The sequence below is a fragment of the Colletotrichum karsti genome (genome assembly GCF_011947395.1).
Source record: "Colletotrichum karsti strain CkLH20 chromosome Unknown Scaffold37, whole genome shotgun sequence".
Classification (NCBI taxonomy): domain Eukaryota; kingdom Fungi; phylum Ascomycota; class Sordariomycetes; order Glomerellales; family Glomerellaceae; genus Colletotrichum; species Colletotrichum karsti.
Window position 1 is genome coordinate 527,047 of NW_024065937.1, and position 21,081 is coordinate 548,127.

Here is a 21,081-nt window from a genome sequence, read left to right on the forward strand (position 1 = left end):
AGCTTCCCACGAGGCCGGAGACAGGGAACAAAATCCACTGCGAAGAGAAGATAAGGGACTCGACGCGTTGGGTCGATTTGGGGGCCGATTGAGATTTCAATTGCCCGCATCTGGGAAAGGAACCGTCACATTCGTACGCTCCATCTATGCAATGATGAACACTGGCGTGGCATTTGTTTCTCCAAGGGTTCTGAGGTTGAACTCTGTAAAGGAGTGCAGTTGATCGGCAAAAATGAGTATATTATCCCGGAAGTCTATATCCAACGATTTTCACACCGGTCTCGGGAGGGGGTTCTTTGGAATGCTTCCTTTTGCACCGTTTTGGTTGCATCACACATGCAGGTCAACTTCTCAATCGAGCATATCACCAACATGGCACCACTTATTTTTGCGAACACGCGAGCGTTGGATGTCGCCTCCAACTTCTGTGAAAACACTGAGACCCCGAGAAGACGTCAATCAGCTCGTAGTCTCCAATATTCGGTCTCTAGCCTGCCGGCTGTCAAACTTGCGCCGCCCACATTATCCGCCCGGTCCCAAAAAACAGCAGCTATCTACAGAAGAGGCAAGCTGCTCACGCCAGTGGGCTGAGGCGAACTTTTCCGTGACCAGCCCAAAAATTGCTGCTAATGCAGGTTCAATGTTGAGAAGGCCACTAAAGAAATTTAGCACGGATGCCGTCTCTCCTGACAGGCACCAGGGCAACGTCGGCAGCTGGAGTGTTGAGTACGAAAATTTCGGGGGACCGGTCGAACGGCCGAGGAAAAGAAAAGGGATGCGATGTGGGAGACTCGGGACTCGGGTAAGGAGGGTCAGAGTCAGAAAAGAGGTGAGCATCGACTACTCTCGATTCAGGAACTGATTGTCAGTGTCTCACAGGGCTCCCCACTCGTATTACGGTGTCATTGGCGTCGGTTTAGGGGAACTCATCCGGACCCAAAATCCATTAAGCCGTCAGTCCACTCGTTCTTCACGCGTGTGGCAACCATTAGAAAACATGAGCCGTCAGCCCTCCCGTTCCTGCGTGCGCAGCGTGGCAGCTAAACCATCCCGTTGGGCTTTTCGTAGAATTCCCGTAGAATTGTGGCTTGCGGTTGGGCTGCTTGGTGAGACAACATGACAAGCACCGACTGACTCTCAAATGACACGACGCAGGCAAGACAGGGCCCGGACTTGAAGAATGTCTTCAGGGTCGGCTTCAATTTCCATTGGTGCTTCTGGCTTGGTGCCGAAGAGTATTCTAATTATTACCTGGATCCCCGTCATCGGAGCGGAGGTTTCATTATCCAATGCCAAGGTCTGACAGGCCAACATCAACCCTCGCCATCTTCCCAGCTTCACCTCACTGTTATTCCCAGTCAACCCATCACTATTCCCAGTCTCCCATCAGGCTGGAATTGATCGGACAAACACCCACAGTCGCGGACGACTTTGTCCGTTCCCACATTTATCGTCAAATTGCGTCAGATCTCACCCTGTTCGTAAACCCGAGCAGCACCCGGCTATCGCGGACGCATGCCCGCTGGTCCCAATTTAACAGACACTGCCTGCGCGCACTGATATTTGCAGGGCAGGCCATTCGCCATCCGGTGGAGATTGCTTCGACGCCCCTGGTACGCGATCTTCCATCAACTGCTACTTCCATAAGGCAGGCTCAGCACAGTCCCAGAGAGCAGAAAATCAGCTCGCGAATCGAAAATCCAGCCTCTTGCTACCCTTGTCTGCGGTAGTATCGAGGTATCGCTGGCGCTCCTCCTGTGACATGGCGTCCCAAATCCGGTCTCGCTGCTTATTCCTCCAGACGTAGTAAAGCTTCGCGGTCGCGTAGATCACTATATTGAGACTAGCAACTCCCGCAAGCACCCTGTTTCCGCGACGATACTCTGGACGGTCGTCTCGTCTGTAGATGTTGGCGCTGATAATGGATTGTAGCTGAACAGACATGTTATAGAGTGCGGCTGAGACTGTCCTTGTTCTAACAGTGTTGGAGTTGCGACTCGCCCAGCCAACTTGCCTGGACGAAATGTCAGAGAGACACACGTAAGATTGGATGCATTGAGACACTTACATGGGGTGAGGAGAGGGGTAAGACAATAGTACGACGACCAAAGCATATGTGGCCCATCTGCTGACATCGGAAGGAATCACTGCAAGGGCAATAACACAGGGGAGCAACCATACTTCGACAAAGACGCCAAGCAAGGCTCTCTGGTTGACTTTCTCCGAGATCCAGGTCAAGATCAGCATCTATTACCGGTAAGTAAGGGCAGTTAAATCTTGGTATTCTGAACAGCTTACGTTGATAGTCGTCGCAACCTGACAAGGTATACTGAGAAGGTTGGTGTCGAATGTATCAAAACCCAATTGTCTTAAACTTAACGTGAGATATTGGTCAGGTGGACCAGCAGGAATAGAGAATGTAAGACCGATGATGTAGATCGGCCACAAGTCGTAATCGCATAGTGACTCCCAAAGCATCTTCAAGGTTATTGCTTGGCGGTTGTGCATGTCGCTCTTCGAAGGATCGTCCCGTAGGATCCGATTCACCATAATCTTCTCTTCATGCTCGGTGAACCATCCTTTGGGTCGCCAAGGTGCCTTTGTCTGTGTGGGGGACGGCACCATGACGAATACTGACCATATCCCAATCACCAACGTGAGTAGGCCTTCCAGAAGAAACAACCTAGGCTCTGTCAGTATTCGCGGCACCGGCAGAAGAACACTCGACCTTACCATCGCCATCCCTCGTAGCCGTGGTATCCTCGAAGTCGGAGAAGCCCGTACGCTAGTAGAGGCGCAATGACATCGGTTAAGCGATTGGCCATCCAGAACAAGGCGAGTCGGAAAGGTAGCTCAGTGCCTTTGAAAAAGTACGACATATACTGAAGAAGAAACTGAGATCAGCAGGAGGAAGCGGTGGGGGACTGGAGCAGAATATGAGGTGGATGTACCAAAATCACATCAGGAATGAAGCCTCCTTGTAATAACCCAATCAATGCACGAGTTGCCAGAAATGAGGAACGACCGTTGAGCCAGAATTGAGATGCGCTGACAATGCTCCAAAGGATCATTTGCGTGGGGATCCAACGATCACTGAATCTTTGTCAATGCAACTCACCTGTGATGGCAAGCAGCGGCGTTTGGGTATTGACTTACGGACCAATCTTCTTACTAACAAGCTGGCTGGGCAATTCAGCCAACAAAAACGTAACTCGGAACACTGTCTGACCAAGATTGAAGTCATTTGTGTCCAGCCCCAAATCTTCTAAGAAGTTGTCTGAATTGGCTTGGCTAATGTTGGACCGGTCGAGATCAAGGGCGAAGAACGCAATGCAAGACCAGGCCGTTACTTTCCAATCAATCTTCCTGACCAAAGGTAGCTCTTCACCCCAAGTCCATCGGAAGCTTGGATCGAAACGATGTCGGTTCTCGTACTTTTCTGAGGGTTGGAAATACACCGCCAACTCAGGGTCATCGAAGACAGAAGGCTGAGTCGCTATTTCATCTGTTCTATGTGAGACATTTCGTCGCCACAGACTAGACAAGTTTGTTGATGGCCTTTCGGAAGCACTCAAGTCTGTTTGTTCTTCAAGAATCCGTTGCCGAACTTCTTGCGCTGCTTCTGAGTCGGAAGGCTGGACTGACTTCTCATCTGCCGTACGTGAGCTGTAGTCAAGGGCCGAAGTCGACGCTGATACAGGAGAAGTGCTGTCTGCAGCTGCCATAGTAGGTAGTTTACCATGAAGAACATCAATGAATTTTGATGGCTTTCCAAGCAGCATCTTACTCGCGGATGCAACTTACCTCTTGTACTCGTTCCTTCAACCAAGACGTCATTCATGTGCCGAGAGCTACTGCAGACCTCTACCAATACCGTGAATGTTCACATCCCTAAAGTGCCTCCTAACGTTGCGAGAGAATGTCACACTATTGTGTCATCACTCTAACCTTGACTTTGCAAGATGTGGTTGGCTGAGGCCGTTCGCGATATCTCTTGGCGAATGGCATCAACAACGAAGAAAATGTCAGTCTGCCGCCAAGGACCCCTCAGAGAGGACTGCTCTGTATCAGCCCTTGAGGTATTTCTCCCAAAGTCTGACGTAATGTGAGAGACGGGGGCTCGAACATCGTCTTGGCGGTGGAATATGAATAGTTTTTGAGTATGATCCAATGCATCTGAAGCCACTTTTCCATGTCCATAGCAATCTACAACACTAATACATGACTGCTGTCGTCCAAAGCGTTTTCAGTTTGGTAGAAGAGAACGATTGATTTGTAGTGAAATAGGAACCTTATTTTGTTCCCCCCCTTACAAACTACAAATCAAAGGAAGACTCCGTGGCGCTCGCTCGTGAAATCATGCGGTAGTGTGACAAAACGTTATGCCGTTAAGAAATCAACCAAAATATTGGGATACCAATGCTCGTGGGAGATGATCTTGCCAACCTGTCCTTGATAGCTCCTCCCTACACCGAACTTGTCCGCGACAATTCCTTGCGATCTGTTATCATGCCTTGTAAGACCCCGCTAGTATAAGTAACACTAGACCACCGCTGCGATGGGCCCAGACATGAATAGTTCGGCGATGAGAAGTCTTCAATCGCTGTCACGGTTGAAGCTGTTGGGGGTGGGGACTTGTTGATGTTGTCTTCTGTTTCGGCCATCTGAGCCACACTCTCGGTGTTCGTTGGTCTGGAGAACCAGTTGCCAAGTCTGGTTACAAGCGGTTTCAGAGTTGCAAGACAAGCACAAGTGATTGCTGAAGACAACTCTGCGAGTGACCAAAGAGTAGGATCGAAGTTTGACCACGTGGGATCTGGCCGGAGAGTGAGAAATTTGATACGCAGAGCGGAAATTGCAACTGTTCTGAGCATGAGAAGTGCGATTAGCATTGACCAGAAAGCGAACTGTGCGGCATGAAAAACTCACAAGAACCCGAGGCTGAAAATGCCAATGAGGAAGGCTTTTTGCGACCCGGGGAGATTGAGTTTGCGTATAACAGGAATGGGCAGGACTAGGATGATGATGTCGCTCAGGATGTTAAAAAGTGCGCTGATATACCAGGCAATATGCGCATTTGGAATGCATTTTGCCTGGACTCTCGGATCCCAGAACCCTTCGAGGGGGATGCACGCAACCAATGCAAACGTGGCCTGCGTAATGCCCCAAATGATTACCAGAACAATCATTACCATGTAGATGTGTCTCATTCTCGAAACTGACAATATGCGGTAGTATTGAAGAAGAAATGTGAGCTTTACTACCGCAAGAGTGACAACATAGAGAACGAGTGACACGAAGAATGACTTGAAGATGTTAGTTAATTGACGATTGTTGCCTTTGCCGCACATACCCTTTGATAGAGAATTCGATCATCGAGTGATAGAGCCCAACCGTGTCTTCCTAGCCCATATCTTGTCACTGAGAACGGAACCTTAGTATCTCTCAGTGATGAAGACCTGAAAACAGCAACTTACTCTGTGTAATGCTGATGCCGCAGGCAATTATCAGAATCTATCGGAATGTCAACAAAGCTCCAAAGTATGCGCAGAATAAGATTAAAACAAAACGTACCAGTGTCAACAGTGCTGCCCAGTCATCGACCCCAAACTGGTGGATCATTTTACGAGTCCATAAACGCAGAGAAACACTGATCGTCGATAAGAAAAGCAAGAACGCTACCACACCATAAGCCACGGAGGATCTGTCCTCGAAAGAGTTCTCTGGCCAATGCGTAGAGTTCATGCTGGAGGATTTGCAGCTGCACAACTGTTGGAATCTGCTTAAATTGGAAAAGGGGATTCGCAGGTCTGAAATGCAACGAACTCGAGGAAGCTTCCGACAACAAGGGCTTTGACTATATGGAAAGTACTAACAAAGAGGCAAGACATTTCCAGGAGACACTAAATTTCGATCCGGCAGCACTAATCGTCTGGAAAGAGTACGCTGCTTAACTTGAACCCAATTTAGTTGGCCGGATGTAGTTAAAATAAGCTGCTCCAGAGCCACCACTGCCAGTAAGAAAGAACACAATACACTCGGCGCCACCGGACTAGCTTCATACAAAGAACTGCGGCTGCTGTGATATTGCGTAGATGTGAAGTATGAATTGCTTGAAGCACTTGAGTCTTGACTAGATTCGTCGACTTTAGAGGTGGTGATCCGCACACTCTTGATAAAAAGTGGCATGCGAGACTTAATAACTTAGAATTAGGGGCCAATCCAAGGACAAGCGCTTCAATTAGAAGTTTCAACTGAAAAGGCCGATGGCTCTGAAAATATAGAGACCCTATATTCAAATAAGTCCCAGAAGAGCTACCAAGTTTTCAGTCTCGTGATAGGTCCCCTAGCACCTTTAAGAACTGGCCCTATTGTCTAGGACAGGATACTTGACGACAAGTCAGTCTTATGTGAAAAAGCCCTGACGGGGTTGATAGGCGCGGGCCGCCGCGTCACAAGATAGTTATGTTTTGTTGGGGCTGACATCAACAATGTTCGACTAAGAGACGCTTTAGATGATATAGGATCTCCTCGCCGTGAAGGTTTTGCAGCCCTTAGAAGCACGTCAGATTCGCTGGATGAGTTTTCGAGTTTGTGTAGCTAGTAACAAATGGAAATTCCACCGTCGCTGTTTGCCGAATGTCCAGTCAGCTGGATAAAAAGCAGAACGTTTGAAGGGTGATGATCAACGTAGAAGTTGAGACGACCTCAAAAGGTTGTGTCTTGTTCCCCAAACTAGAAATTTCCATGAAAAGAAACACTCATTGCATGAGTAAAAATGTAAACAACTTGAAGAAGAACATTCTAGAAAAACTGGAAGCATCGTTTCTATATGCGTTGAAAGTCGTTTGAGACCAATCTATGCCTGCACTTGCCACTCGACTCGAAAATGTAGTCTCAAGACAAAACTTCCTCAGTCGAGATTGCGTCGTCCTCCTCGAGCTGTAGAAGATGCGCCAGAGCCCAGTCCTGGTCATTGGCATACGGGTCCTTGTAGTGTCCAGCTCGGCCGTTTACAGAGGTTGGATATATCCAGGCGCAAGACCCCCTACCTTCGGGAGTGAACAGCGCGATATTCCCGCGCAAAATACCTTCCGCTTGTTTCCGAGATACTTCGTCCCCTGTTGCCTTGCTATAATGGTGCAAAGCGATAGAATTGAGGGTGCTCCAGTAGTGAGGGAACGTGTCTCCCCACATACGATCTTTCCCAAACCAATGGCCGTCCCAGTGGCGAATGGCAATGTCGTGGACGCGATAGTCTGGCTGCTTACCAGCAAATCGCAAAAGTACCTCCATTTGTGCTCGTGCTCCTTCCAGCCATGTCTCGTCATGTGTAAATCGATACAACTCCAGCAGGATATTTGCTGCCGGAGCAACAATAGACTGTTCGAAGTTGACTTCAAACGGAGGATAATTTGTGCCACGCTTCAGAATATTCCGACCATGCCCAGTGAACAAATCTTTGGCCCTCTCAAGCGATTTCAGATTACCAGATGCCTGAAGTGTGCGCAAGCCCTCGAGAATAGGCAGGCCGATGGCATACAGCGTCTCACCACCCTCCTCGTAGAAGTTCTCAAGAGTCAGCATGAATCTTTCGAGTGGTGTTTTGCCAGACAGAGCTGGAATACCGATAGCTGCAGCAACAAGATGAAGCTGTAGTACCCAAGGCCAGTTGTACAACCGCTTGCGACTGCTGGTTCCGGTGCCAACAGGCGCATCATACACGAATCCGTCCTTGTCCTGAAGCTTCGTACAAACAAAGGAGTAATACGCGGAAAATGACTGCTGCAACCTGTTGTCTGGATACTTCTTCAGCCATCGGCCGATTAGAACACCCATGCCAACACGTTCACGGCCCGCGTTCCTATCCTGTTGAGTCTCATAGAACGGCGGCGCTTCTGCTTGATTGTCGTAGACAATGTAGGCGCCATACAAAAAGTCGCTCGGGTTGGTGACTTGTTGTTTCTCGAGTATGAAGTTGATGCGGCTCCGAATCAAATCATCATATTCAGGAACAGTATTGAGAAAAATATGACATTCTCGAAGATCGACTCCTGACCCAGTCGAGATGCGCAAGGCTTTCTCCCCAAAAGCCCCAGCATGATGGATAAAGCTGAACCCTTCCCTAGTTTGATGAACAGGGTGGCCGTTGATTGTGGTTGTCGAGTTGATGGCTGCAGGGCTGCCCCTCATCCGTATCGTGACACTCTCGCCGCTGACCAAGGTGTGCTTTGGAATATCAAGATGGATAAATTGGCTTGAGCGACGGGCACACTGGGAAAAGAAGTCATCCCATCCCTTGTGCCAGAAAAAAGTCCATTCAACGATGCTGGAGTCACCGGGATCCAGGATTGGGACTGTCGGGTGGAGGAGGAAAACGCCTCTTGTGTTCGAATGAGTAACTTCATCCCGAGATTCAATGCTGTAGCCGGATAAAGCACCGCGAGTAAGGACTAGACCTAGATCACGGCCATGGCCGCCCATCTGGCTCAGCTTGACCCATGATGAGCTTCCGCCGTGAGCCCACACATGGGCATGCATTCGGGCTGCTAAGGCATCCGTGGTATTCGTATAATGGTCATTGAATGGCGTGTAAATAGCCAATGATTGTGGTCCTTTGGCGCAGAGATTTAACGGTGAGGTTCCTCGGTTGGTGAACTCGTATGTTTCCGTGAAAGCCCCAGTGTCGCTGTTCAAGCGACGGCTGACGAGGACTTCAAGCGGACCGTAGCAGTACTTGGCCTCAGTGGCATCGTGAGCACTCGAGCCTTCAATGTGAGGGTTGTTCCAATGAACTCGGTGGAGCAGATTGGCACCAAGGTCTGCGAAACCAAGACCCCAGCGACTCCCCAGAGGCTGCCAAGGTGCATTTCCCGGGGAACTGACCCAGTTGAGTGGATTATCAGCGCTAGGATCTACGATCTCTAGGACTGCACCCGTGGTTCGGTCAATATGAACCGTGAAGTCGCCGTTCAGGAGATCTACCGTACGGACCATGATTGAATACCTAGGTAGGTGAGGCGAACAACGCAAAATATTGTTGTTATTGTTGTTGTCTCAACGTGGCCGGTAAAAAAATGTCACGTAGGGGTCATAGATGAGACTGCCACGTGAGCACTGAAAAAATGATGATGAGACATCCGATCATGAGACGAAAGGCGATGATGTGACCGGTAGCGTCCCGAGAATCAGGAGGGGTACCTGTGCAGCACACCGCGAGTCGGAGCGGCTAACGAACCAGTCGGCTTTAGGTTTGAAGCCGCTGTGGCGTTTCCCTGCAGGTGCCCGGAATTTCTGTCCATTGTTCTCTGTAGATCTATTGATGGCTAATATTGCTGATTGTGGTTACCTTCTGTGAGAAAAGCTTGAGCCTTGATGAAGGGAAACACTCCGTTCATGCTTGATCTGCCGCCAAAACTTGCAGACGTTCTCATATAGCATTCTCTCCTATTGACGGCTATTAAATGCATCAAACACTCATGCCTCGAGATTCATGTTCCTACAGGCTGGCTCGCTATTTGTCTTCCTGGAACTGAGCGATTCACTGGGTCCGACAAAACAGCTGGACTGTCTTCAGCATGTGGCTTCGGTTAACACGATTTGCGACATCGAACTTGGACACAAGACGAGTCGCAAAGATTCGACGAAGACACGCGCTCTTATTCGTCACCAAGGCAGATGATAGAAGCTTAAGGCCTAAATTTGAATTATTTTGACGCTTGGTCTAACTCTATGACAAGATGAACTGTGATGAGTATTGACAACACGGGACGAACATGGAGCAGCCAGAGCAGGTTGTCGTCTATGAGCTGAATTCTTGGGTTCTTGGCCTCTGTGCAGCGTATTTGATAAATTGACCATGGGAATTGCAGCGTTATGAATAGATACTGTAGGAAGTTATGAAAGAGCCGAAGACCATCTTGCTTTCTAGAGAAGGCACTGGAAGACACACTTCATAAACCTTTCTCACTCGACGTTTCGCATGTCATTTGTCTTGGCTATTGCCCGCCGTAGACTCATACGGCGAGAATCAAATCAAGCATGCCATTTTTCTCTTTACAACCTTGAGGTATAACCTTTGACCCGGCAAGAACGTTAGGCCTAAAATGCATTTTTCCGATAACATCTTGCAGTTTTCACGATTGCTCTCGCCGTCTTCAGTACCGATGTCAACGCGGAGTGTGGTCCACGAAACGGCCTCTGCGGTGGAGCTGTCAGCTTCCGGCGCTTCGAGGTCAGCGCAAGCACGCCAGTGTGCTGCGACACCATTGAATGTATCGAATGAGGTTACTAATAAACAGAAATCAAGATGTACGTCCTTCTATAGTAAGTTTGACTGGCTACGCAACGCGCAAAGTCTGATGAATATCCGTTCTATCTAGGTTGTTGATCTCCAGGTTGAGCTTTCTCATGGTTCTAGTTGCCAAAGAAACACATCGACTTTTCGAATAACGACCCTTCTAATTCGCGATAGATACTCATTGCCCTCCCTTGATGTTTTGTTGCGATGTCTACCTCGAGTAGCAAACCATCTATGTAAATCAAGCCGAATACTCGTATGCCTTCGAATTGTTTTGTCAGCTGAGATATGTTTTACCGAAATCTGAATGCAAGGGCCAAATACCAGATCATGCCAGGCAATGCCAGCATACTCAGACGCGCTCTTGCCATAGTGCGTAAATCCAAGCTTCTGGTAGTAAGGGACTAGCCTGTCATACGTGAGGATAGAGATTCTATCGACCTCACCAATCTGTCTCATGTGCTCGATATAGGAACTCATCAACTTCTTGCCAAAGCCAGATCTCTGGTGGGCTGGGGATACAGCCAATGCGTGTAGTGAAATGGTGCGCCCTTGTGAGTTGTGGCCAACTTCGTACTGGGCCGTAGGATCTTCCTTCCACTTGGGCGGGACAGCCATATCCTCGTCTCTGACAACCCGTGACGCCGATTTAGTCGCTATAACGTGTGCGATGAGCCGGTCATTGACTGCGCCATCCGAGGCGCTGGTCAAGATTGGAATGTTCTCAGTCGGCTTGGTGACATCAGAGTCGGGAGTTCCCCCAGGAACAAAAAGCCCAAAACACAGTCCAGGGCAAACGCTCAGCCGATATTCGATCTATCTCGCAGGTCAGGCTTGCATGTGGCAATGTCATCATTGAGGACGTTGGAGCAGAGAGAGATTCAAGGATGAAGTAGCTGATAAAGCAAGTCGAAAATAGCCCATTGGAAGTTGGGTGCGCACCTTTTCACGAGTTGCTGCTTCAGCTGGCGGGAACGCTGCAGATTCCACAACACAACAGCGGTCGAGGTCGCTAACGGACAAGGGGCGAATGTATGCTGTCATTTTGAAAGAGGCGTCTTGTCTCTGACGTAAGAACCAGAAAAGAAAGGTTCAGACTTGGAGGTCAATTGGTAAAGATTCTTAAATGTGCATTGAAAGCAGTGGATAGTGGAGTTGTTGGTTGAATGGGAAGGGAGCAAATGACACGCAGGGCGCAATAGCAGCCAAAAGACTCTGAAATGTGTCGTGCTGTGGCGCAGGGATGGAGCTTCAAAAACATCCGGAGAGGCTATTGGTCAATGGGTGCAGGCTTTTGGAGGTTGCGCATCGCGGAAATGTGGCTAGTGACGACTCGTGGGATGTGTGAGAGTCAGCTTTAACTAGGAAACTCCAATTTCGGGCCTGCTCCGAGTCCAAACTGGATCATGATGGTATCGATGCCGTGATGCGGCTAGATCTACTATTGACAGAGATGCACACATCAGCTTTGTAAGTGTTAATCTAAACGGCTTATCTCCCATATAGCCTCCTCGATGTCCTGAAGTTTCGGGAGGTTCAAAGCAATTGCGACTTGGTCATGATTCATAACTTTGGAACATGAAATAGATAGCAGGAACTATCGCAACTAGCTGTTGAGGCCTCGTGGTCCTCGGAATATTGCTGATGAATCACGAAGTATATCTTATTTGCTCACACGTGAACGCGATCTAGCGTGAACCCAACGACACCGGGGCCAGAGAAGAGAAGTGCATCAGTATTGTATGACTCGAAGACTCGTTTGCCCCCAGCGTCAATTTGAACACATGAAAGTGTATCCATGTTTCTTTGGGCTGATTCGGTCGGTGACTATGGTCAGTTTTGAAATCATGTGGATAAGCACCGGCACATGGCGATGTAATCCCAGAACCCCAGATGAGCCGGCTCCTTTCAACGAGAGGATTTGATAGCATAGCACGATCACGGAAATTAGTGTGATTGCCACTTCCAGCGATGTTGTTCGATGCAAGTCCGAGCCAGTTCCTCGTGATTGATGTGCAGCAATGTCTGCTCCCGAGCTCTCGGCCGTGCATTGACAACACGGCAATATCACCTCGGCTCGCAGTGTTGTACCGAGCATGTCCGATATTCGGGAGATGCGCCGCAAAATTTAGCGGGTCACTTGAGTGAACCCCGGATCTCAAGACGGTCTACGTGTCCGGTCACAAATGACGTCTAACCCGAATCAGTAATAGCCGAGGCACTTCCCATGTGAGCGCGTCATGGCGGCACTCCGACAGCCGGAAGACGCCCCTGATTAGATTTAGACTTCTAATGTAGCCGGTCCGGCCGAGGACGGGAATTCTACAAAATCGTATCGGCGCCTTTCATCGACCTTCCGTTCCCCAGACTGTTCCTGCAGTTCCCATTCCACTCCCCACAACCTCCGCAATCAATTCATCATCATGCCGAATACCCCGGACTGGGTCAAAAAACTACAGCCTTCGGGCCCTCAGGGCTCAGAGCTTCTCGCCCAGGAGAGGGCGAAGTCGAACCTCAACATCGACCAACTGGCAACTTTTATGTTCACCAACGAAGCGCTTGAACGCAATGAGAGAATATTGAACATTTTGAAGGCCGACCCCGTCTTCGACAAGACGCAGAACTACTTCCGAGGTCGCGAAGGCCGGATCGAGGCCTCGCTGGCGAGGGGCAAGCGGCTGTTCCAGTTGAACAAGAAGCACAACTGGTCTCAGGAAGAATATCAGGTTGCTAATGAGCTCATCAGCGAGCCTACCCCCTATGGCTTGCACGCGAGCATGTTTCTCGTAACCCTTCGCGAGCAGGGCACACCAGAGCAGCACAAGATCTTCCTCCAGCCCGCCGAAAACTACGAGATTATCGGGTGCTATGCCCAGACCGAGCTTGGCCACGGATCAAATGTCCGTGGCCTCGAGACCACCGCAACCTGGGATCCAGCAGACAAGACTTTCGTCATGCACTCGCCTCATTTGACCGCGTCGAAGTGGTGGATTGGTTCCCTTGGCAAGATGGCCACTCATGCCGTCGTCATGGCTCAACTCATCATCGACGGGAAGACTCGCGGCCCTCACCCATTCGTCGTACCGATTCGAGACAAGAACACCCACGAGCCACTCCCCAACGTTCACGTTGGCGATATCGGTCCTAAGTTTGGATACAACACCATGGATAATGGTTTCCTGCTGTTGAACAACGTGAAAATCCCCCACAATCACATGCTGGCACGCTTCTCTTCTGTCGATCCGCAGACAGGAAAGTACAGCCGCCCAGCCAACCCTTCCCTGGTGTACGGAACTCTCACCTGGGTGCGGTCCAACATTGTTCTTCAAGCAGGATCTGTTCTTGCCAAGGGCGTCACAATCGCTACCCGATACTGCGCCGTGCGTCGCCAATTCCAAGATCGCGATGCGCCCGCAAACGAGCCTGGCGAGAACCAAGTTCTCAACTACACAATGGTGCAAGTCCGACTTCTGCCTTTGCTTGCGGCTACCTTTGCTCTTCACTTTACTGGCCGCGGTATGATCAACCTGTATAACGAAAACCAGAAGCGGATGCGTGCCGATGCCGGGAAGCTGAGCGATGCTACCCGCAATCCTGGTCCCGAGGAGCTCAACCCCGGGACTGACTTGTTGGCGGATCTGCACGCTACCTCGTGCGCCCTCAAGGCGTATGGATCGACTGTGGCAGGCGAGGGTTTGGAGGTCTGCCGTCGCGCATGTGGCGGTCATGGCTACTCGTCATTCAGTGGCATCGGTTCTTGGTATGCTGATTACCTGCCGACTCTGACCTGGGAAGGCGACAACTACATGCTCACGCAGCAAGTGTCCCGCTACCTGCTCAAGTCCGCTCGTGCAGTACTGAAGGGCAAAGCTGGCAACAACGACACAACCAGAATCCTATCCGAGTTCCTTCGCCGTAGAGATATTGGCGCGGCATTTGATGTGCTCGGCTCTGACGAAGATCTTGTTGCGGCGTTCGCGTGGCGCGTTTCTTTCCTCACATTCGAAGCTCTGCGTCACAGGGACGAAGACAAGCAGTCATGGAACAGTCTGCTTGTTGACTTCTGGCGCCTGAGCACGGCACACGCGCAGTACATGGTTGTCAAGAACTTCCACCAGGCCCTCAACGACAAGGCCACGACAGATCAGCTGGACAAGGACACTGTTGAGCTGCTACACAAGCTTTTCAGGCTGTATGCCTTGCACACACTGGAGCGTGAGGCCAGCGAGTTCTACAGCTCCGCTGCTGTTACCGTGCGTCAAATCACGTTGGCGAGAACTAAAGCCGTGATGAGCTTGCTCGAGGAAATCAGGCCACATGCCGTAAGGTTGGTCGATGCTTGGAAGTTCGATGACTGGGTTCTGGACAGCAGCCTGGGTCGATACGATGGAAAGGTGTACGAGGACATGTTCAAGCGCGCGAGCGAGGACAATCCTCTGAACAGCGTGGTATTCGATCCTTACCCCAATAGTAAGGTTTTGTTTAAGAAGGATGAGAGGAAGAACCTCCGAAGCAAATTGTAGACATAGAGTTAGACCTGCGAAGTAGCAAAGGCTGGAGACATAGAGGTTTTTCTTATGTAAGATGTTCGTGCATATTTTGGAGCAAATAGATTCCTTCTTGAGGCTTGAGCGCTACACGGCAGCCCTCCTGCCATTCTGCAGAGATCCGTCATCTTTCCATATTTCTCACTTTGTATGCCAATTATCGACATTGCGTAATGGCCATAAGGCTTTATGAATTACAACATATACATAATGCTGACTCATATGTCCGTAAGTATTTGAACGTGTTTATCGGAGACATAATGAGGGGTTGCGGACGATATGCTCGCTTATTACCGAAGAGCAGCACACTTTGATTCAACTCCGTCGCACCCTCTCGACCAACGGAGAAAATGTACCTCAGTCAACTCTCCCGCTTTCCACACCAAAGACGGATGCGATGCCTACAGTCGTCAAACCAAACCCACGCCTCGTTGGTGTGAACGCAGACAGCGTAGCAACCTCGGCAGCCGGCCTGCTTAAATCGGTTTCATACCACGACTTCTACCACAATGACATCCTGCGCACTTCTTTTGAGTCTCTGAACATACATTCAGGTGTCGTCGCGCGAGAGAACGGTTTCTCGAACACAATTATCCGCGCTTTTCAGCAAGATCTGCACTTGACTCTGCGGCCAGATGACGTGTGGCTGGCCGTCGTCGTGCAACTCAGCTTTTTCGTCAACGGCGGAGGTAGAGCCGAAACGCTTCGCGATAAGTTTGTGCAACACGAAGGCCGTAGGCATCTCGTCATAGATGCCCGGCCAGCTGGGTTAGCCGCAGTTGATATTAACGACGTCGTCAGTCAGCTTGTGCAGCTGGTGAAGGACGGTCTTCGAGACCCCGAGATTGCGACTCGACTGCTACTCGAGTTCAGCACGACGACCGACGATGAGCGGGCCACCGCTGCTATGGCATTCTTGGGTACCATGAAGAATTACTTCAGCTATGAAGTCCGAATCGGCTGCGGCTTCCCCTCAGTCACGTTACTGGGCGAACGGGAAGATTGGGTCAAGATGCTGGATGGACTGGAAATTTTGTCGTCGCTCAGTGATGAGACGGTTGAGTGGACCGCCTGCTTGTCCAAAGTGCTTGAATACATGGTGGCCAGTTTCGACCGGCCGCACGACGAAGACGTGAAGAGCTTTTGGATGCGCGCGGTCTACGAGTCTGGACAGAGAGGATCCGGGACGCTAGTCACGTTTTCCGGCTAGCTGACTGCCTTCTCGTAGTGGGATCCTTCTAGTGACCGCCAGAGAACATTCAACAGTAAAAGCGTGTGGAGAAAACGTCTGGCACTGGACGGAGTTGAGTTTCCAGTCATCAGTGCTAAGCACATTCCGGCATCCGTTACCAGATGCCCGGTCGTGCTATTTGACGACAGAGAGGCGGAGAAGGGCGGCGGGCAGATCAACGCTGTCTTTTTGGCCGGAATCCCGGGCTTCCAAGTTCAAGATGCTTCTGCAACGGCCGTGCGGCCTATCTCGGGTTGGTGGTTGTTGGCGCGCCGTTCCCAATTCCCTGGTCAATAAACCGCTCAAAGACTGCGGCAGAGCCGGCACGAGAGAAAGCCCACCAGAACAGCTCGTCATAATTAGATATCATTTCGTCTTAGGGAAGCATGATTCACCCGGTCATTGTTATCCCCATGATAAAGTTGGTATCGGCAAAGTTCTACTGGGAGACTGATCTGAGTGCAGTTAGGCAAAAGCACCCAAAACCAATTTACGTTAATAGGCGACATGAGCCCATACCCGATGGCCAGGGAAAGCCTGGAATAACCTCTCGTTGATTCACCGCAACACCAAACGGCCTTCCGTTTTCAGCAATCAGGGCGCCTGTTGGTTCTGGACCTGAGAATTGAACCTGGGTTTCCAAACTTACTCCGCCAACAATGATACCAAGAACCAACAGACTTAACTTGCCTCTAGAGGTTTAAAGCAGGCGTTAAATATTACAATAATAACAACAATAACAACAACAACAACAACAACAACAATAACAACAACAACAACAACAACAACAACAAAGAAGCCCTTCCGCCCACCCATCCTTGTCTCGCCGCAGCGACTCCAATCGCTGCCCCTGCTCTTCTCCCTCGCCAAGACTGCACACACAAATGCGTGAAGAATTTACGACATGGCCTACCGGTCCGGCGTTATATTTGGGACAATTCCTCGTCTAGGACCCATTAGTAAGTAAATCGCGCTGCTGTGCTGCCGGGAGGATGATCGGGGCAGGTGCCAGTTTTTGCCTTGCGCTTTTACGAGTGTATTGGCCAAGGGAACATGATTTAGCGAGATGGACTCTTAAAGAAGATAGTTTTTTAAAGGAAAAGCTCAACGACACTAGTTGGGTCTGAGGCTGGCTATGTGTGTATATACGTATGAAATAGTTGAAAGTAAACCGTATGAACATAGTCCGGGACTAATGAAACGTCGTCATGTGATGAGCATAGCCTCCTCGAGACTGTCTAGCACCTCTTTCTGAGGCGAAGATAGTTTCTGCTGAGAGGAAATGTTGGAAGGCTGTTTGTGGTTGCTTAATTAAACTAGTCTCTTGTCGGTAAGGGTTGCAACATCTAACCAACAGACTTGCGTGGTATAGTCGGCGCAGCCTGGGCAAATGGAGACTGGCGATGATAGCCCGTTGATGCCAGGCCTACTAGGTGCTCTCTCTTTGCCAGGCATATCACATATGATACTATGGCGCTTCCGTTTTGAGGCATGAGGGGGTGGAGGGACATGAGTGTTGCCGACCCGAGACTTTCTTCAAGTATCCGGAAATTTCCCTCGCCGTCACAGGTCATTCTTCACGTTTGACCAAAAAGATTATCTTACAATCTACATCACAAACAACTCTTTTCTATCTCAAATCCGTCGGCACATCTCCTTCAGCATGCGCATGTTTGGAGTCGCGGTTGCCCTTGTGGGCTGCGCGCGAGTGCAAGCTAAAGCCGTCTTTGCCCATTTCATGGTACCGTTGCGTTGCTTGTTGAATTATGCGATCTTGCAGTCGCACTGATGGGAGAAACAGGTTGAAAACGCCAAAGAATGGTCCCTGGATTCCTGGAAGGTCGACATCAGGTTGGCCCAGCAAGCCCACATCGATGGGTTCGCCCTGAACATCCGCCAGGACGATGCTTCCTTGGGAACGTCTCTAGGGACGGCCTTTGAGGCCGCCGATGCCCTGGGGTTCAAGATGATCTTCTCTTATGACTACGCCGGCGGGGGCCCTTGGGCAGCGAACCGCGTCATCCAGCTTACGCAAAACTACGGTGCTTACTCTTCGTACTACCACGATGAGGAGGGACGTCCCCTGGTTTCGACATTTGAGGGACCTGGCAACGCCAAAGATTGGGAATATATCATCCAAAAAACAAACGCTCTGTCCCTCCCAGATTGGTCGTCTCTCGGTGCCAAAAGCGCTCTCGCGGCTGCTCCTTGTGTGCCTCACGGTCTATTCAGCTGGGCGCCGTGGCCCTGGGGCAACACGGACTCGAATACTTACGTCGATGCCTCCTATCTCGAGTTTCTCAATACTGCGGCGGGTAATTGTGGCTCGGACATGAAGTACAGTAAGTATCGCTTCAAAAGAAGTCCCCAGCGCTATGGGCCGAGTAAAGATGGGCGCTGACGAGTCGGTTACAGTGATGCCGGCCAGTCCGTGGTTCTACACCAACCTTCCTGGATACAAGAACAACTGGATGTGGAGAGGAGAGTAAGCTACATTTGTTTGTGTTCGCGTTGAAGCGACAATCCACTGGCAGTCTTATCATCTAGTGATCTGTGGTTTGCTCGCTGGGACCAGATCAGGTTTCTCAACCCCGACTACGTCCACATCATCTCTTGGAAAGATTTTGGAGAGTCTCATCATATCGGTCCCCTCTACGTCGAGGGCGACAGCTACGAGGCATTCACAGTTGGCCAAGCCCCGTTCAACTATGCGCTCGACATGCCTCACAACGGTTGGCGGGACTTACTCCCTTTCACCATTGACCTATACAAGGCGGGGATTGCCACCGTCTCACAGGAGAAGCTGGTCGCCTAGTACTGCGTCACATCGTCTCAGGCTGGTTGCGATGACGGTTGGACAACCGGCAACACCGTAAGCCAGCTGCAGCTCGAGTTCTGGCCCTATGAAGTTGCTCAGGACAAGATTTTCTACTCGGCCCTGCTCGCCGAGAACAAGCCGATCACTGTGACTGTCGGCGGGGTCAACCTCGACGCGAAATGGGACAGAATTCCCAGCGGAGGAGTCGGCATCTATCACGGCAGTGCCGACTTTGGGAGAAACGTCGGTAATGTTGTCGTCACCGTTGGCTCCATGGCCGTCAACAAGCGACCCATAACCGGAGACTGCGGCTCAACGAGTGGCTACACCAACTGGAATGCCTTCGTTGCAAGTACGACTGGAGCATCCCTCAACGCTAAAGTCGATACCACCCAATGGGTTTGCATCGAGGGCACGGCAGCCGTCGGGTTCGACACGCTTTGCGAGTTCACTTGCAAGTACGGCTACTGTCCACCCGGAGCATGTTACTGCACCAAGATGGGGCCCGGCATCAAAGAGCCCGACGCAGACACTCCCGGTTTCGGCACCGTTGGATATCCCACCCAGGGGAAGTCTGCAAGCTATAAGGGTCTCTGTACCTTCGCTTGCAATCTCAGTTTCTGCCCGAGCCAGCATTGCGGAACAACAGAGTACCTAACAGTCGTTCCCACAGTCTCGCTATTTACACCTAATGCGTGTACCTCCGGCACGGGCGCGGGAGCTATTGAGGGACTCTGTAATTTTTCCTGTAACTTTGGCTTCTGCCCCATCTACTTATGCCTTTGTTCCTCGATAGATCTGTTGTATAATTCTCCAGCCTAGAGCGACACGGTTTTAGGTAAGTCTGCTAAAGGTATAGACGAGCAGCTATATAACTCGCTCTATAAATTCGCTTGTAGTCGTGGTTACTACCTATAGGGCACTTATACTTAAGTTAAACTTAATAATAGAAACCTATACCTAGATAACGTTATCTATATTAGCACCTAAGTCTATACTTAGCTAATAGTAGTGTATAAGAGTCCTTACGTTTTAGTCCTCCTACTAAAACCCTTAGGAATAACTACTACTATCTCTATTCCGCTCTATACTACGTCATTAGAGGTAGGTAAAATAACTACTATAATTATACTTTTCCCTATACTAGTAATAATAGATAGTATTAACTTCTCTAATATTAATATTACTAGATCTATAATAGATAGGGATAGGTTTATAATATATATTAGTCTTATCTTAGACCTAGTTGCTATTATACTTACCTATATAATAGGTATAATAACTAGTATTATAATAAGAGATATCTAGCTACCTCTATAGCTTTAGATAATAAAAGTCCCTCTTTAGAAGTAGTCCTTAATATATAGTGGATTTATAGCTAGTAGTAGTAAAGATAGGGGAGACCTACCTATTATAACTTAAACCTAGACTATAATATCCCTCTTACTTATTTATACTAATAAATTCTATAAGTTAACTTATTAAATCTAAATCTTAATATAAATACTAACTTTTAAACCTCTTACTAGTACCTATTAATATTAAGCTTATTATTAAACCTCTTAATAATTAGTGCTCTAGAGGATAGTATCCTAGAGACCCTAAAAATAATTCTATTAAAGTTAAATATAATAAGCTATAGTTATTTAATATAAAATAGAATTATTAAGCTACTAAGATAATAAAATACTATTATAAAAGAAAAATAGATATAGAGTTAAATATAAAACTTTATATATATATATATATATCTTTATATAGGGATTTTATAGATTTTTAGTATACTATAGATCTTTAAAGTAGCGGGCGCGAACGGCCCCAGTAGGGTGGGGTTAGGGCTAGGAAAAAGAGGTTTAGGCTAGGAAAAGGAGGTTTAGGCGGCTAGGAAGGAAAAGGAGGTTTAGTATTAGGAATAAGCTAGGTTATAAAGTTATAGTTATAGATATTATTTTATTTACTTTAGGTATCTATAGTAAAAAGGAATATAGGGGTAGATAAATAAGTAGATAGATAGGTAGATTAAAAAGCTTTATTTAGAATAGAAAAGCCCCTAGAGGCTTATTAATCCTTAAGTTTATTATATTATTAAATATTAAGTAAGCCCTAGGGAGCTTTTAGATTATAGTTATTAAAAAGCTTATCCTAAGACTTATTATAAAGTGATTTATAAAGAAGCCCTAGGGGG

At 48.9% G+C, this 21,081-nt stretch overlaps 5 protein-coding genes across 5 annotated transcripts; 3 read left to right on the top strand and 2 right to left on the bottom strand.

Annotated features, from left to right (window-relative positions):
- Positions 1 to 1,680: 1,680 nt before the first annotated feature.
- Positions 1,681 to 5,745, bottom strand: CkaCkLH20_10090 (major facilitator superfamily transporter; the record flags this gene model as incomplete). Its single annotated transcript, XM_038892805.1, has 8 exons — positions 1,681 to 2,014; positions 2,069 to 2,247; positions 2,299 to 2,683; positions 4,636 to 4,866; positions 4,930 to 5,306; positions 5,354 to 5,421; positions 5,478 to 5,514; positions 5,575 to 5,745. 8 exons carry the CDS (start codon positions 5,743 to 5,745, stop codon positions 1,681 to 1,683), a joined length of 1,782 nt encoding a protein of 593 aa, XP_038742054.1.
- A 1,152-nt stretch (positions 5,746 to 6,897) lies between these two features.
- Positions 6,898 to 8,997, bottom strand: CkaCkLH20_10091 (six-hairpin glycosidase; the record flags this gene model as incomplete). The annotated part of the gene is made up of 1 exon (XM_038892806.1): positions 6,898 to 8,997. One exon carries the CDS (start codon positions 8,995 to 8,997, stop codon positions 6,898 to 6,900), a length of 2,100 nt encoding a protein of 699 aa, XP_038742055.1.
- Positions 8,998 to 12,723: 3,726 nt separating this feature from the next.
- On the top strand, positions 12,724 to 14,823 carry CkaCkLH20_10092 (acyloxidase; the record flags this gene model as incomplete). Its single annotated transcript, XM_038892807.1, has 1 exon — positions 12,724 to 14,823. One exon carries the CDS (start codon positions 12,724 to 12,726, stop codon positions 14,821 to 14,823), a length of 2,100 nt encoding a protein of 699 aa, XP_038742056.1.
- A 421-nt stretch (positions 14,824 to 15,244) lies between these two features.
- CkaCkLH20_10093 (uncharacterized protein) lies at positions 15,245 to 16,057 on the top strand (the record flags this gene model as incomplete). Its single annotated transcript, XM_038892808.1, has 1 exon — positions 15,245 to 16,057. The coding sequence occupies one exon, from the start codon at positions 15,245 to 15,247 to the stop codon at positions 16,055 to 16,057; it is 813 nt and encodes a 270-aa protein (XP_038742057.1).
- A 1,684-nt stretch (positions 16,058 to 17,741) lies between these two features.
- On the top strand, positions 17,742 to 19,718 carry CkaCkLH20_10094 (uncharacterized protein; the record flags this gene model as incomplete). The annotated part of the gene is made up of 5 exons (XM_038892809.1): positions 17,742 to 17,819; positions 17,880 to 18,420; positions 18,494 to 18,563; positions 18,626 to 18,892; positions 18,956 to 19,718. 5 exons carry the CDS (start codon positions 17,742 to 17,744, stop codon positions 19,716 to 19,718), a joined length of 1,719 nt encoding a protein of 572 aa, XP_038742058.1.
- Positions 19,719 to 21,081: the final 1,363 nt, after the last annotated feature.